Consider the following 18,491-nt stretch of genomic DNA (forward strand, 5'->3'; position numbering starts at 1 on the left):
TATAATTTAATATATAAATATTGGTGTCGATATAATGAAGTATCGTATTTCCTTGAAATTTACTCCATTAATCTGGTCGACCTTGTTAAACACATATGCCAGAAAGAAGACTTCACAATTGAAATTAAACAATAGATTCAGCTGATAGAATAATAAGGTAGTAATCTAATATTTTACGAACAAGTTCAGGTCAAAAATGGTTAAGTAGAAAATTCTACACGATGGTTCAGATGTTATTACACTGCATCAAACGATCAATATATTGTTTACTCGTTTAAAAATATAATCTTACATCGTTATACTCGAGACCGGAAATATGAATAACCTATTAATTACCATCAACTACTTTTTTTAAACAGGTATAGAATCAATTGGTTCATTGATATTTGCAAAGAAGGAAAAGGAAATATATAGTAACTATGCAAAATACAAAATTGAGAAGAAAGTAGGAATAACGAAATCTTACTTTTTTTTCTTTTGAACAACTGGAAATGACTAATATATGAAAGAATTTGGATATTTAATATTAAGATAAAGGTAAATAAATAATAAACATTTGACATTTTTTCGCTTTTACCGCTGTGTTGTTTTGTGCTTAAATCGAATATAATTAGACTGTTGTCCAATACATGTACGCCTGAAATATTGTATTAAAGTGAGATTTCAATTTACCGACAGGGTTCCATGTTGCCACCTTCTCCTCTACATGTTCGAAATACGCTACTTTCGTTCAATGAGGAGTAATGTGAATTACACGAAGTTACAAGCTAAGCCTATGCTTAACACGTCCTTGATTGTATCTGTTTCATGCCCACTCTAGATAGGTGAACACGACCTGGAAATTACAAAGCTTCATTTCATTGTCAGTTAAGCTCATGCGAACGTTAAAACGAGTACGGACTGTAGTGAATCGGTTTCAACAAACAAAACTCTCTCTTGACATGGAGAACACTGTTCCGCGGAATAAACGAGGTTTCCTATCCTCGATACCTTCTGAATCTTTATGGAAAACTGAATGTTTATAGTTTGTAAATAATTAATCGTAAATTCGATCATAACAACAATCATACACGCGAATATCCTCTTTGATCGTTATAGTGTGCTGATATAGATATTGTTAATCAAAATATTTAAATGTGCTTCTTACTAAGTGTCATGATTTTTAGCGATGTAATTATATAGCAATTGTATCTGTGAAATATACCAATAGTAAATGTGTGTTATGTTTGTACTGTTCGAAATGATATACATAGTTATACATCCAATATGATTGATTGTTGTATCGTGTAATATAATCAATGACCGTGGGACGATTAAAATTTCATTGGATCCAAAATTTAAGTAAGTTTTATTGTATTAATATTATTTTTTTATATGTATATACTTAATTATGTACTGTGACATTTTCAAACAGATTTTTAAATGTTATAAATGGTATCAAGAATGATCGAATGATTGTAATACCAGTGATTAATATGTTCGCTGCTATTCCCGTCCTGCCATTTGAACACAAGATCTATATGATGTTAAGTGACGCTGTCTAATTATATTATTACCGCGATAAAGATATAAAAATAGAAGTAATATATAACTGTGTGTATGTGAAGAAGGAGAAGTAAAAATACAAAGATATATAAAAATAAAATTAGGAATGAAATAGTAAAAGGTATCCAAACAATCATCTTTAAATAGCTACTCCGATTTCAATAAAATATTAAGATATGCAATTTCTAGGAGAAACTGAACATTCTTCATGGATTCAAATTTAAAAAATTTTACACTATCGATGTACATATATTTTTATTATATCAATTGTTTGCCTACCAGTATTGCTATTAGTTAATTTCGATATCATAAAAAATTGTTAAACTAATAATTGTTACATTTTAAATTTCCCATTGGATTTATACATGCATACATATGTACCAAGATCTATTTATATATTATTATACATTAATTATTTATTTATTTATACTGTACATAAATTTATAAAAGAAAGCATAAGAAGATGATTTTTTTATAGCACTCGTTATGATTCTATACTTAATGCTGTCGCCCAACCGGACTGTGGTCCCATTCAGAATGTACACTGTTAATGCGAGGTGATTACGCATTTGTCACCAGTCAATGCCAATCGTTTCGAGTAGAGAACCGGTAGAGTTCGACGTTAAGGCATTACAGTACGGATTGCATCTATCAATTGACATGAGGATAGTTAAGTGCGCTAACCTACACAAAACAAGGAAAAAGCAGGTGTTTCGATGATTCCGAATGCTGTTAGAAGTATTAAATAACGTTTAATCGATTTTGTATTTATATTGATCGTACTTTATTGGTGCCAAGCTCTTTTTGCTCTTTTCTACACTAATGTCTCCACAGAGCCAACTGCTATCCGATGCTGAACGCTATTCTAATAATTTCTCAATTAATAAAGCAGTAGTTTGAAGGACAGTAGAAATGTAAACATAATTCAAGTATGTAATATAAATTAATAAAAAATAAATAATGAAAGTAATTTTAATCCAGCTATTTACAATAGATATTTTAAAAAGAAAGACACATTATTGTAGAGCATACATTATCAGCAAGTTGAATTGTGTGACATGCATTAGAATCACGCGTCTAATCGCATTTCTGTTTTGTATGCAGGATTGTGCATGAATGTAATTTAAAGAATAGCGCACATAGTTCAATACTTTGTTACTATTATGCTCAACATTTTATGCGCATTGCAATGTAGTGCAGTTAACAGATATTTGCTGCCTTTAGAATGAAACAACCTTCCCTTTTTGGGATTGAATTGGTTACTCAAAAATGTCGAACAAACATTTCATTCCAAATGCAATCATGCATTTCTCCCAATACTATCGAACGATATCGCCCATATGAATCAATATTCAACTGTACATGAGCATGAAACTCGACGAGAGGTCAAGTGCAAGCATAATGCACAATATCAAAGTACAATAGATCAAATATATGATTCGCTCTTGTTAACTCATATTGAACAAAGTTGACAACGTATATACGAATGAATACTTTTATGCATTGCAAACATTTTCGAAGCGATGATGCATTGGAATTATAAATTATATTTTTATAAATATTTAAAATATACATATATTTTCTTTCGTACGAGTAAAACGCAGGGCGTAAAGTAACATAAAGTTTAAAAAACATTCTAATTATGTAAAATGTTACTATAAATCAAATGGATATTCAATAATTCATAAATTGTGTACAACGCCATCTTTCGATAGCTTTGGAAAGTACATATTCAGTATCATAGGGTCTTCGACCTGTCCTTTTCTCGTTAGTGTGTGCTTTCAGTGCTTTGACGTTTTAATGTGTGACGTGAGCCCCCGAACTAGCTGCCACTCGCTGGGAAATCTACGATTCTATGACAGAGACAGACAGGTATAAAAGGTTGACATATGTTTCGCGTGTAGTGGGAAGTACAAATTGGTTCACTTGTCGTGGAACCGCTGCTTTTACGTTCATTATCGATTAACTGTGCATACTTGGCCGGCCGGCAGACAGTCGACGCGACGCCGGGTCAGCTAAGCAACTAATAAAAAGTTCATATGAACGATCGCGAAAGCAATCCTCAATCATAAGAGGGGTATATGTTCACACGTTCTGCGTATTAGAAAATAATATTGCCAGAAGGTTTCGTACAAAAAGAGTAATTATATCATTGATCATTTCTGTGAAACAATCTGGTTCATTAGCATGCCAACTATGCGCGAGTTTCTGCTCAACAAATTTACCAACGCGCATGCTCGTAGTACAAAATACACGCGGGAAAATATTGCAGATGAAAACGTAAACTCCATGCAAATATTCACTCTAGAACTTAAGATTTAATCATACAATTTATAATCTTACACTTTTCTATGCTGCAGAACATGAGTCACTGAATATTTGCAGCAAAAATTATGTAAATATTTGCAATAACAATGATGAGGATTTCCTTAAACATCTGAATATTGTTGTCCCGTAACCAAGATAAACATTGTTGGAATGCACATTGGATAAAATGGAATATGGAAAGTTGTGGAAGCACGATCTTCATCTCGTATGCGAATAGACGACGGATATATATTCTGACACAGAGACATGTTAATGAGGAAGACGATTTCATAAAATCTTAGGCCTTCGAATATTGTTGACTCTACACATCACCAATGTTTTGAAGCGTTCACGTTAAGTCAATCATCCATATAAAACATCGTATAAGAGCTGAAATGTTGTTTACCTTGAATCTTTAATAGTTTCTTTATTTAGAATAGAGTATAATATAGTACTCAATACTTTACATTTCATTTGTTTCAGTTTTTGAATCGAGTAACATCAAATTTAGAAATTAAGGAATCTATTAGGTTCAGTTAAAAGTATTGTTAAGATAATTGTTATGTATAATTGTTGATAATATATTGATCTTTTCAATATTTTTATATTATAACGAGCAATATTTGTAAAAATATTCAAACTTGAAGAAAGGATAATGTTGGTAATGTATAATTAATTCACAAAAGAATATAGAAATTTAAAACTGCTGCTCTGTAAAAAATTAAGAAAATAGGAAATGTGACTTATTATATCCTTTCTCTCTAGTCTTCAGTTGAAAGGAAGTCAAGTGATCCCGGGGAGCATTTAATGAAACGGATGACTCGGCTGGCCAGTTTCCCGCCAGTAGCCTGAGTTTGGTGTCTGTATTTCTACGTTAAAATTTCTCAGAGGGGGATGCAAACGCCTCCAGCGACTTTCTTGCTTCCTCCGCGAGTGTAGTTCACGGGAGCGCCCTTGCAAGGACAGCGGCCTTTCAGGGCTTTCAAGCCTTTCGGGGCGAACGCTTAAAACGAGGCAAATGGACAAGAGAAAGCGAGTCAAGACGAGTATACAGACAGAACCTGCCGCCTTATCTCGCTTTCCTGTGTCTCCTTCTGTCTCCTTCTCTCCCCTTCTTCTTTCTCCGTACCGCCCATTCTTCCCTCCTTTCATTTACCTCCCTCCAAAGTTTAAATACTTCCCTTCTCCTCTTTCCTTCTCTCTGGCTCGCAGGAAACCAGTCGCGATTTTTCACGCGGTGGGAACTAGAAGCCGCTCCCTACTATAAATAGCCTTCGAGTTCGCTCTCGAGCTCTGCTCTCTCGGCCTCCAACGGCGATGGGAGTAGCTAAAAGGGGGTAGCCATCCATGGGCGCCGACACACTGACGTTTTAACATTATTTTTTACCACCAGTTTCTAATTCTACATTCTGCTTCAACAAGGATGCTGTGCCCCTTTCTATCAACACTTGGACTCGCGATAACGATTTCAAGGTGGCACCTTTTTTCTTTATTTTGTTTACTTTACTGTCCTCTTTACTAAACTTGATTAATTAACGATGGAATTGTTTGTAGATAGTCATTAGTAGACTGTGAATCTGTATACATGTATGGGAAATTTGAAGGTACAAAAATGCACAGAAAACACATAATATGCAAAAATATATGAAACATCCGAAGTATAATACTCTTTACAATATTTAACAGATAAAACAATTTTCTATCTGAGTTCCATTTTACAAATCATATTTACAAAAATACGTTTCTTCATAAGTGGTAGAAGACAATGGAAGATTGTTTTTTATCTCTGTGTTTTAATTAGAACCTTTTTTTGTAGAAACATTGAAGTTTGGCGCAACTAAAAATGTTATGTTAAATGGGATCTTTAAACTTAAATGAGAAATATGCAGTTCCAAAATGTTCAAGAACATTGCCTTTGATAAATACGGAAAATTTAACCAGTTATATTCGCATCCTTCATAGAACACATTGCTTGAGGCAAGCAGTGACGCTATTGGAAATTATTCGTTTCCCTAAGGTGCGCGATAACTGTAAAATGTGAGCGTTCCAAGAGAATGTCTATCCACGTGGGTCGTGGAATCACGCGTCAAGGGAAGGCGTGGTTGCTGCGATCCCGTGTGAAACAGCATGTTGATCAGGTGGATGGATTTTCAATAATACTTGTATTTTTATCTAGATCTTCATTGTATTTCATAAACTTATATAATTTTTATTATAATGTATACAGCTAGAAAGTTATGTCAAATTCATTTACTAAAGTACAAAAAAAAAGATTAAAGATTCATAAAAAATGATAAAGTTAATTCTGTGGGATAGTTAATGGTGGATTTGAAAAATTATTAATTTTCCCCATTTTAGACGAAATTCTATCGGCGCCCATGTAAGTCATGACTTTGTACGCGCGTGACAGAGGAGTAGAAGGGATGAGCGTTGGAATTTTTATGGAAGAAAAAAAAGGAAAAACTTCGTGTCTGCGACCAAAAGAGGCGGTCGGTAAGCGCGAGGAATAGGTATACCAGAGTGAACAATCGAGATAACTTGGAAAAAAATTATATAATTCCAGTTAGTTGGTCCTTCAGGAAAAAGAATGCTGTTCTATGAAATATCGGAATTGTCTTGCATTTTCCTAAAATCCATAAAAGGAATAGATATAAAGGACATAGACTTTTAACTTGTTATAACATAACTGACGATAAATTTCTTTAACCTGATACTTATTAATACGAATACTTTTGTTGATTCATTAAAAATTAATTAAGGTTATTGCAGAAAATAGCATTCCGAAAAACTTAGTTTTAGCAAAACACCGTTTTAATAATTCTCTAATTACTGTGTTATTAGATACTTCGATGAGTAATTAGAATTTATGATAAAAATGATGTGGTTAAAAAATTAAAAAAAAAATTATGATAAAAGAAAACGTTTATCCGTTGCATTAAGATTGTTACTAAAAGAATTTATATGACCCTATTTATCAAATCTCTAGAAGGATCGTAATTGTAAATGGTTTCATTTTCCTCCGTAAGGATTAAATATTCGAGTTGAAGAGCGTAGTGAGTGATTAAGCAATGACGCGCCTCTTAGAATCTATCGTGCAGACGGTAATATCTCAGAAAGATCTTCAACGTAACTACTAAAATGAACACGTATGAAATAGTTTCATGATAGAAAAGAAATGTCAAAAACAATAAACGTTAATGATCAAAATTCATTGTCAAAATTTATAATATATGTAACTGGATATCATATACCATAACAAGGCTTAGGATAAGATTATCTTATCACGAACAAAACCAACTGGTCGAATTGTTCTAACTAAATCGTATTTTTTATAATGCAAGTTTGTTTACAAATATCAATATCAATTACCACTTGACTTTGTACAAATTAAAATTTAGTATCCTAAAATTAAGTAACCTACTTTAGTTCAAATTGTTGCATAGTCCATCTCTGACCTATGATACTCATATTACTTGTAACTAAATTACAAATATTTATGCAAATTCATATTTTTATAAACTTAAATGGAGGTTTCTCTCGTCTATTAAACTGTAAGGAATACTCTACTTTGGATATTTTAAATACGGATTCTATGCATTTTCGTATACTCGAATTTCGCATTAATGCATAAATATGCATGACCCAACAATAATAGTGGGACATTAATCCCGCAATAGATACTTTTGGACGTTAACATACCTCTATGTCGAATTCAACTTCACACGGATATTAAAGCCGTTATAGCGTTCTAGTGTCGTTGTAAGACACTTTTATGTTTGATGTTCTGAATCTTCCATTAATGGTTGTCATCGGACCAATCATCCAACATTGGTGATACAGCCGATTAAGCTATCGACTCGAGATCAGTTTGGTGAAACAATCTGTATGATGTAAAAGAATGTTTCCATTGCAGAAAACAATTCTTTCTTGGAAATAAATACTAAGTTATACTTTTAATTGGGATAAACAATTATTCATTATGATAAGTTCACTGAATGTTGTGTGTCATCCATTTTAGGAATTTCAACAGCTTTTTCTAATTCCAGAAAGCCGCAATCTTAATTAAGATCTTCTCAAAATAAACAAAGAATCATCTACTCGAATAAAATGACCAACATGCAAATTATTCTGAGAGAGCATTTCAAGAATTCCTCTAAGCTTTGCTACTTTGCGTGCTTATAAGCAAGCGGCGCTTTACTACGACGACGTTAAGTATAGAAGGACTTTACACTTGTTTATTCCATGAATATTCCTCTAAATATTTAGAAGCAATTATTTTTACGTCACAAAAAATAACTAGTTTTCTGCGAAGATATTTCGCTCTTAGTCAAAGAGGAATTCTTCATTCCTATTTTGAAATCTTCACAGAAGCATCCTAAGAAGGTTTTAATTTTCAAAGTATAAAAAATGACAAAAAATAGCATAGAGCAATGATTTTCATTTAAGGAACAAAGTGTCAAAAGGACGAAAATTTATGTAAATTTATTTGTGTTAGCGTCATACTATATTAATATTAGAACGCTTTTCAATTAAAAAATTTAAACGCAGTCTTTTATCAACAAATAATCATAGAAAAATGCTCTCACGATGAAGGAAAGCAGATAAAGAAAAGAAATATCGGCAAGTCCGTGAGCACGAACGATAAAGTTACGATTTGCTGGGCAATCAATGTGAAAACCGGTTGTCGGTTGGAGCATAATGTTTCTCAAATCAATTCGTACTCGACGGGAAATACACCTGTACCCCGACTTCTCCCTTTCACGCTCTAGCCTCTCGGCACTCGCTCCGAACTCGCATAAACGCACACACTCTATTTATAGATAGCGTAAGGTTGATTACTCTTTTCACAGATATATGCCGCCCGAGTCCTTAAGTTTCATCATAAACGTAAAATGGGAGAATCATAAACCAACGTGATGAGAGAATAGGCGAATGAACGATGGCAATTCCAACAGATAGGAGAAAGAAACAAAAGTCTCTTTTTATTCTATCTACTTGTGTTCTAAATATATCGAGGTGAAAAATTTTTAATGATAGAGACGTAAAATTATTTGATAATCATGTTTTAATTCATTACCAGATGATATACAAAAAATATCAAATATATAATTTAAAGTAAAAGAATAAAATATCTTAACTTATTTTAATAAGTATCGTGTGTCTCTGAACTATTCGATCTATTTTTCAGATCGATTTCTATGTTAATAATCTAAAAAATATATTACATTATTTGAAGTAAGTTAAATTACAAACGTTTTAAATAAATCCCACAGAATGACAATATATGTAATATGCATTAAGTAGTATAGCTTAAATACTTAGATTTATTGAATGTTATTGATAAAACCACCTCTTTACTAGGTTCGATATCAGTAGAATGGATCAATAGTTGAACATTATCAAGAGAATACTATCCATCCCAAGAGTTCTGAAAGAAATAAAGTAGTATAAGCGAAACAAGCGGGAGAAGCGTTCCACTGTGGCATCATCCATATCTTCCAGCATAATAACTTCAATTTCGTCCCGCGGTATTGCAATTTACAAAGAATTGGGGTAACTATCGAGCATCCGGTTATAGTGCGCAGAATACGTGCAATTATCCGTTTCTTTTAAATGCACCAGACGCGAAATGGAGTAGACAAAGTGTAACAGAGAAAGAGAGAGTGAGATCTACGCTGACGAGACAAAGTGTTATGGTTCTTAATGTTACGGGATATAATCTGGCGTCTGAACGACTGTGCGTTTCAGTCATGCCCGTCAATGTTTTTCCACGGACGAAAACCTGTTGTAAATTACATCTCTGCGTCTCGGTCCTCTTTTGTACTCGTCCTTCGAGGGAGATCGTCCGCACGAGGATCACCGGAGAATCGTAATTTACAAGATCTCCTCGTCCTCCATGTTTTTCGTGCCTCCCATCGCCACGCACCCTGAATAATTTACATTTTCTTGCAGTTTCCATCGATTTATTTACTTTTCTACCGGGTCACGGTGTACTGGAGATCCTCAGACCTATCTTGCACCATCAACTTCATCCCTGAAGAAATTTCTCCATATCAGGAAGAGAAACACAAGAAATGAAGGACTAAGAGAGTATTTTAGTCTTGAAGGTTTAAAAATAGTTACATAACAGATGATATTCTATTTCCCGTGTTATTGAAGACAATTATTTGAAATTTTGGTTACAAGTTAAAAAATATGTATCTACATATTTATCTACGTAGTTACTGATTCTTTTTTTATATTCCGTAATAATAGATAAAAGTAATTGTCTAGGGTAGAGTACTGCCTTATGGCAAAAATAAACCTCTTTTCTCTTCAGAGAGGATCGAGAGATAATAAAAGGAACATGCTCTATCGGATTAATTCCCGAAAGCAAATGGTCAACCAGCACCTTCTTGAGCAATCATAAATATTCGAAAATCTCTAAAGGGATTTTATTCTGGAAGGATCCTAAATTCCAGCAGGAGCTGCGTTCTCCAACGGTCCTAAGCCTCTTCGTGAACGAACATCAGGCCCTGCTTCAGCACGCGACTGAATTGCCGCGGTATGCCGCGAATGCAAACGACCACTTTTTACCTTGTCATCGTTTCCAGCGCGTTACACGCACGCGGCACCATCAATTCGCCCAGCTCGTTGTGTTATCAACTCGCCGCTACGCGATCTGTTTGCATCCTGAGAACTGGCATGACTCAATGCGCATAGTTATGACCGCACGATATATGCACCTTTTCTAGTTGCTTTCCACTGTGTGCTTGTGACCATTGGTACTCTTTATGTGTTTAATGATTATTTCATATAAAATTAATGGTTAATTATGATATGTTTCCTTAATTGTTGAAGAAGATTTTACCAGATAAGGATAATTAATTGTTGCTACAAGTTTTGTGATTATTAGTATTTTATGTCTGTTGAGTTGGCATGAAAAAATGCGTCAATTATTTTGGTCACAATTCAAGTGCATTTTTTATGGTAGTGATGAATAAGTGTCTTCTTGAATCTTTAAAAAGGTGTAAATACTGGTTTCTCTTGAAATATTTTTTTCTTGCATATATTTACACAGAGATCTGTCGTTGTAATATTTAACTCTTCTTACATAATACAGTGGGCATTGAAGTTTTCAACAGGAAGATAATCTAAATATTTACTTAGGTCATTAACGTATGAAATATCTATTTGAAGATAGTCTCCTGCTTACATCTTCAAGCATTCACATGTATGAGTAGTAGTAGAATTTACTTGCTATGTTTCTCTTTATGGTTCGATGACTCGGAAATAAACGTGAATTTTATTTTTAAATGATGCTTATGGCAAATAGATCATTTGATGATCTGATCAGAGATATGATCATTCTCCTTCAGATATTTAGACACAATTTTTCTTTTTTCAAAAATTATTTCAAGCTTTCGATATAGATGATTCTAAACCTAATTGAATACTTTATTCGTTTATTAAGAATTATAATTGTTTCCTCTTGAAAGATACATAGTTTATATATTTTATTCTAATATGATAGATGCATTTAGATAATAAAAGATCCAAAGGAACCTCTACATCAATCCAAGATGGAATGCAAAAAGCAAACGAACCTCCGCCAGCAACATGATCCCAACGATGTTGTCCGCACATTGCTGGCTGATTTCTCCTGTTCATCCACCTTGTCCAAATGAATTTGGCACGGTGAATCGTCTGATTCAACGAGGAGCAACAGGTTTGCAACAGGTCTTTGGTCAGGATGAGTTCGAGAAGTCGAGCGGGACAAAGAATTAGAAGTAGAATTTTTAGCCTCTGGTGAGGTCAAAGACACAGATTTGGAGGTTCAATGGTCAGAGATGAAACGAATTTAATTAAGGATAACGAACTTTAAAATAGTACTGAGAGTTGAATGAGGGATTTTTAACCAGTAATATAGTTCAATCTTTTTAGCATCAATGAAAGATAATTGGATGGAAACAGGAAGAGACGAAATAAAGAATTAGGAATCGAAAGTTTCAAGCATTGATAGTAACAAATGTGAAAATATAGAGAAAAATTGACCACGAAAGATACCAATACTATAAAAAGGTAAAATATAGATCGAGTATAGAAAATGATAAATATGAAAATACAGAGAAAATTGAAAGTCAAAGGTAAAATCTCCAGCTACCTATGAAAAGAAATATTTAAGGAAGAAGACTATAAAGTACCAACAATTAAAGGTTCTTCTTCTATTTCACGATCTTCCTTGGGAGCAACAAGTCATCGACATTCAGACAACCATTTGGTATGGTTGACCATGGCACTCCCGAGGGTGGAAGAAAGCTGGTGGGAGTCCTGGTGGATGGCAACGGGGAACGTGATAGAAAAGTGAGGGTAGGAGGAGGGTAGACTTGTTCAGTCGATGGTGGTGGTTGCGGCGCCACTGCTATACCTCTGAGGAAGGGTCATATACTTGAGTTCCTGTGTATCATCGGCATCGGCCAAAGCGCCGGCAGTCGTCGTCCGGCCTTCGTGCGTGCAAGATTGCTTCGTATTCGTTCGTCCAACGACCACTCTCTGATTTCTTTAATAAACGTGTGATAACTTGCCATATCAGTGACCATACTACGTGAGGAAACACATACGATACTTTTAATTAGCGAGTATCCGGTTGAAATGCGATTAGGATACTTAATATGTATAAGGCATAAGAGCGTATATTGTAGAGTATAATAGCACGTGACGTGTACAAGTACGTTGATCATGTTCTTTTGGCTCTTGTAAATAAGGCAATATGCTTTTGAAGTTGATACATTTAGGAAGAAAATTATTTTTTAATAATTTTAGAAGATGCATGATTTGAACTTATTTTAGTTGAATGAAAATCTGAGAAGGGCTTTTATAGAGATCTTGTTATATTAGAAAGATAATCAACGAGATTGTGTAATCTTTTTAAATTTTATTTAGGTATTATTTCTGATAGGGTAGTATTAATAGATGAGAGGGAACGAAGTTAGTGCTGCTGAAGATTCGTTATCTTCTTATAGTTTTGTATAGTTTTTAGAAAAAATATTTAGTTAATTACTTGTTAATTTAAATTAGAGGCAAAAAAGTAATGCTTATTGTACGATAAGCGTAATTTTGGTATAAGGATCTTTTAGATAAAAAATGTTTCTGTAGTAAAGATCACACGAGGTATATACGTTTAATTCATAAGTTTCATTGAGTGGAAATACAGAACAGTTAGTCCACTGTCATTCTTCAACCTGACACGCGAGGCAACGTGTACTTACTTTCTTCAGGAAGTCTAAATGATATTGCATAAGATCCATATACACGCATCTATGATTCTGTTACATTATATTATGCATTATATCATATATTTCATAATACATCCAACCTATTTACGTACATGAAATCTACTGATTTTCGATCGTAAATTTATTTTTATGTAATTTCCACATAGAACTATAATATAGCGTACAGGTTTTATCAATCATTTCAGAAACTGTTTTTCAATTAGCATACAGACCGACTTAAATAAAAGTCGAGTTTATACTTGTAAATTAAGAGACTCCCCTTTGACGATGATCACTCTTGCAATCAGCGGTAATTGTTTTCCTTGTCACTATGCAGAAAAATATCTATCTTCTTCAAATAGGCCTGCTCGTTATCTCAATTGTCAGTCGATTGTTCATTATTTCTTTTCAAGAGATATTGAAACAAGATATAATTTGAAACGTTTACTCACTATATTAGTAGGATTATAATTAAAAGTTTAACTATTCACTCACGCAAGTTTACTTTCCAGAAAAAGGAACGAATTATACTGATTTTCTACAATATCTATACGCATAATACAACGATTACGGCATATTTAAGATAGTTTAGAAATTCTGTTTGCAATAGGCATCAAAACTCCAATATAGCTCGTAAATTAAATATTCGTATACTCATTTAAACAGTGTCCCATTTTAAGTAATATATATCAAGCAAGCATACAACATTTCTTTCATTGCATAATTTCGACTTGCTTATTCTGCCGCTCTGTATTACCACATACATATTTATTTTGTCATCTCATGTTGTTCGCTATTAACATAATGCTACATTCGTTATCAATCTTGAAAATCATTCATTAAACATTCTTGTTCAACTTGACACATATTTTTCGTTATTTTTATCTAATGAATTATTCACAGTAATCTTCGCGTTACGTAAATATTTCTGATAGATACAAGTACATATTCGTATAAATGTTTTAGTCGGATTCGATCCCGATGATTATCTGTAGTTAGGTTGAATTCAAGCCGGTAAAACCAAGCAAGTGTATATTAAATCATTTACATTGTTAATGATTCGATAATGTGTAGCTCATATCGCAATACTTATCGCATCGTGTAACATTACAAGGCACTCCATCTGATTGAGATGCCTGTTGGTCCCGATGTCCTGATGATTCTTAACTGTGCACACCGTGCAGAACGATTTTATATGTATATATCTTACCTTGAGAATAGTTTCCGTGATTATCCAGTCAATTTGCATATCCTTTGAGTTACAAATTATTTTTATCCTTATACAAAGCATTTTGCTCCCAACTATTGTTTCATGGCCTGCATTTCCTACATTTTCTACCAGTCATTGAAATGGGCATTTTTAACGAGCCTTTATTGTAATATCAGCGAATTTTATCGCTACAATTCTGCTAAAATTGTAGCGCAGTAAAGATCGTATTGGAGATCGTGTAGGACAAATTAGTAGTTCAAAATCATATTAGTTTATTCCATTTTTTATAATTTTGTTATTTACTTACTAATACAAATACCGATATAGATAAATGGAATAAATACATTCATCGATTTTTATGTATATAACGGGGAATAATTAAAGTGGAAAAATTGAAGTCAGAATGCCAAAATAGCTAACTAATTTGGCGAGACATCGTTCTTCGATGTCCTTGAATGCCCAACTAATTTTAGGCAAATTACAACGCTTCGCTGCAAAAATGATTAAGCAATTTTTCCTGAATGATATTTGAACTCGATTGAAATTGTTTTTCGATTTGAATTGTTTTATTGTTAAACGTGTTCACGAGTTAATTTCACAAATCTATTCAATTTCTAAATTTCAGGGTGAAAGTGGGAGATCTACATGCAGCAAAATCCGAGCCAACACAGTCAATCTAAACTTTCGTTAGATCATTGACACGTTCAAGAAACTGTCTGCTTAGATAAAAGTACTCTTAAAGACTGTCTTATTGACAACGACTTCGATATAACTTCCATTTTATTAAAAATGACATAGTCCACCAATATAGACTTACACTCTTCTCCTAAAGAAGAAAGGATAGAGGGAGGTTTTCCAAAATTAAAATTCATGAATCGGTAACTCGATTCATCGAAGCGGCGATACGGTTAAAGACCTCCTTGAGGCGAGAAATCATTATTTCCGGCGAGACGGATTCGACGATAGAAAAAAGTTACTTTAGAAGTGTATCCCCGAGCAGAAGGACTACGGGGATTTGGAGGCGCAAACGGAGAAGAATTAGAGGTATCAAGGAAAAATGGCGTATGACGATGTTATACTTCGAATGGGGGAGTTCGGCCGATATCAACGCAGAATCTACCTGTTGCTCTGTCTACCGGCGATATCCTGTGCTTTCCATAAGATCTCTGGAGTCTTCCTGAGCGCGAAAATGAACGCTAGGTAAAATCTTATTCTAGCAATTTAAATAGATTGTTGATATTTTTATATTGTTGAAAGAACAATATCTCTGAGTTTTTCAAATTGATTAAAAACTCGCTTTGGATAATAAATTATATATCTAGAATGAATTTTCATAAATAAATTTTCGTTCTAGATGTCTGTTACCACATGAAAATCCGGAGAATGCCACATATTTTTTACCGCCACACATACTGAATACGAGTTATCCAGGGGGTTACGAGCAGGAAAAATTGTTACAATGCTACATGCTGGATCTTCCCAATATCGTTAATGAGACAACGATCGATAGGTACGTCGACACGTCAACGGGTAATATACACGGAGAAAAACCATTAACTCCGAATAGTCTCAACACCCAAGGATACAAGCCATGTGAAACGTTCGTTTATGATAGAAGCAAATATAAAAGTACTACTACTTCTGAGGTATATTTCATGTCTTCGTGACATTAAAATGATAAACCCAAATATTTTCTATACCTTCGAACGTTTTAACAAATAATTATCTCGTTTTATTTCCAGTGGAATTTAGTTTGCGATAGGTCATGGTTGAGAGCTACGGGGGATTCGTTGTTTATGGTAGGAGTCATGCTTGGCTCGATGATTTTCGGTGGTTTGTCCGATAAGTTTGGGCGTAGACCAATTTTCTTCCTGTCTTTAGTCATACAGTTGGTCGGTGGTATACTAGTCGCAATTTCCCCCGAGTATATTTCCTACGTTGTCTTCAGGTTAATAGTTGGCTCCACTACTAGTGGAGTCTTTTTAGTCGCCTATGTAATAGGTAAAGTCTTACGAATTTCGTATATTTAATAAATCTCATATATTCTTCACTACTATTATTTAATATTATAGCTTGATGTTATAATACTGACAATGAGAACGACAACGTTGCCTTTCAGCCTTGGAAATGGTAGGACCAAAGAAGCGTTTGGTAGCTGGGGTCGGCTGCCAATTGTTCTTCACAACTGGATATATTCTAACTGCTGGTTTTGCGTATTTTATAACCGATTGGAGAATGCTACAAATCGCTATCACTGTGCCTAGCATTGCGTTTCTTCTCTACTGGTGGTAAGATCAATATCTCTTTGTTCAATGCTTTCAATCAAAATATATTTTTCTTTTCTTCATTTTTTTAAATATTGTTGTGACAAACTTTATAGGTTCATTCCTGAATCCGCACGTTGGCTATTGACAAAGGGTCGTGTACAAGAGGCGAAAGATCTCCTCCAACGAGCTTCCTTAGAAAATGGCGTAGAGATGCCGAGCGAAGCTCTGGATACGCTTCTTAATAGTAATAACGAGGAAACTACACCAGATTATAGAAAGCCATCGTTATTTGACCTTTTTCGGTATCCAAACTTGAGAAGAAAGAGTATTCTACTATTTTTCAATTGGTAATCTTTACTTTGATTTTCCTTCTGATTTTTCAGTATTTTTTGGCATATAGTATTTGCAAATATATCATCCTTTCCTTATTAATAGGCTTGTAAATAGTGGCACATATTATGGTTTATCCTGGCATGTGTCCAACCTTGGTGGCAACGATTACGTTAATTTCGTCATATCCGGGTTGGTGGAAATACCTGCATACACGTTTTTAATCTTTACATTGAATCGTTGGGGAAGAAAGATCATCCTGTGCGGTTGCATGCTAATAGCAGGATTTGCATTACTTGGAATCTTGCTTGTACCTGCTGGTTAGAACCAAAACAAAAATTAAATTTTATTGCATTGTTTTTTTAATCAATAAATTTATTAATATTTTCTAATTTATGAATATTTTTAGATGCTCAGTGGCTCGTAATATGTTTAGCGATGATCGGTAAGCTCACAATTACATCATCTTATGGTGCTATTTACGTTTTTACTGCCGAACAATTCCCTACGGTTATTCGAAATGTCGGTCTTGGAGCAAGCTCGACTTTCGCTCGAATCGGTGGAGTAATTGCTCCACATGTCATTCACTTGGTAATTCATTACTTTAACTTCCTAATCATGTTTATGATGTATTTATTTTTGATAAATACTATTTTCTAGTCTGAAATCTGGATGCCTCTACCATTTGTTATTTTTGGATCGTGTGTACTTTTTGGTGGAGTTATGTCGTTACTCCTTCCAGAGACGTTAAATAAGAAGCTCCCAGAATCTATACAAGATGGCGAATTATTTGGAAAGTATGTTGATATACGACACTTCTTTTACATTTCTCAAGGTAAAATATCAAAAAATCCTATTATCACATTTCCATGATTTTAGGAAATCGGAGAAGAAGAAGAAAAAGCAACAACTAGATATAGAACAACTAAACGAAGTTGATGTGATAAAACCATTGAAACCACAAGAAAACGGTGTTCACGAGAAACAAAACGGATGACGTTAAATTAGGAAAAAAATACAACGGTTATGCTCAAAGTATATACTTCAATCCTGTCTGATTGTATTTTAGGCACCCTTGTATACGCGTCTTACGTATACTAATCTTAGTGTGCCCATTGCAATACTGCAATACCAAAAACAAAACAAAAAGAAAACAAAATCACATTTATCTTTCAAATTATATCACCAATGATGTAGATTGCTTTTAATCAAACGAAACATGCAAAACGTGAAATCAAAGGATGATAAGAAATGTATACTTAGACTTTCAGCTTGTTTCGTAATTACTGGAAAATACACAATGAAAGCAAGAAGGTAGCAGTTTCCTTATGTTTATACATACACGTAATATACAGCTTTTGTATTTAATAGCACATAAAAATTCTGCCAGCATATATATCATTTATTTTAATTTCTAAATGTGGTTTACATACATGTTAAGTGACCTTGAAATATAAGCCTGTAAAAGCTTCTTTCGAAAGCTCACGCAGGAAATAATTATATTTCTGCGCCGAGATCGCAGATAAAAAATACAAAGACTTTGACGTTTTAATTATGTCTTTATTTCATTATTAGTAA

General features: G+C 33.8%; 1 protein-coding gene across 5 annotated transcripts; it reads left to right on the forward strand.

Moving 5' to 3' along the window:
* The first annotated feature begins 1,200 nt into the window (after window positions 1-1,200).
* On the forward strand, window positions 1,201-18,465 carry Orct (Organic cation transporter). 5 transcript variants are annotated; one of them, XM_033337045.2, is made up of 10 exons: window positions 1,201-1,341; window positions 14,942-15,516; window positions 15,671-15,962; window positions 16,059-16,317; window positions 16,436-16,604; window positions 16,697-16,930; window positions 17,019-17,233; window positions 17,323-17,504; window positions 17,574-17,710; window positions 17,793-18,465. In XM_033337045.2, exons 2-10 carry the CDS (start codon window positions 15,374-15,376, stop codon window positions 17,908-17,910), a joined length of 1,749 nt encoding a protein of 582 aa, XP_033192936.1. In that variant the 5' UTR covers window positions 1,201-1,341; window positions 14,942-15,373; the 3' UTR covers window positions 17,911-18,465. The 5 variants fall into 5 exon arrangements, with proteins under 5 accessions (XP_033192936.1, XP_033192933.1, XP_033192934.1 ...); XM_033337042.2 differs by lacking the exon at window positions 1,201-1,341 and adding an exon at window positions 3,400-3,417; XM_033337043.2 differs by lacking the exon at window positions 1,201-1,341 and adding an exon at window positions 10,381-10,396.
* The last annotated feature ends 26 nt before the right edge of the window (window positions 18,466-18,491 follow it).

This window comes from Bombus vancouverensis, chromosome 10 (assembly GCF_051014615.1).
Source record: "Bombus vancouverensis nearcticus chromosome 10, iyBomVanc1_principal, whole genome shotgun sequence".
NCBI classification, from domain to species: domain Eukaryota; kingdom Metazoa; phylum Arthropoda; class Insecta; order Hymenoptera; family Apidae; genus Bombus; species Bombus vancouverensis.

Coding starts and splice junctions, on each gene's coding strand:
- Orct (XM_033337045.2), top strand. CDS start 15,374: ATGGCGTATGACGATGTTATACTTCGAATGGGGGAGTTCGGCCGATAT. Junction 16,931..17,018: donor ATTCTACTATTTTTCAATTG/GTAATCTTTACT, acceptor CCTTATTAATAG/GCTTGTAAATAGTGGCACAT. Junction 17,711..17,792: donor GATGGCGAATTATTTGGAAA/GTATGTTGATAT, acceptor CCATGATTTTAG/GAAATCGGAGAAGAAGAAGA.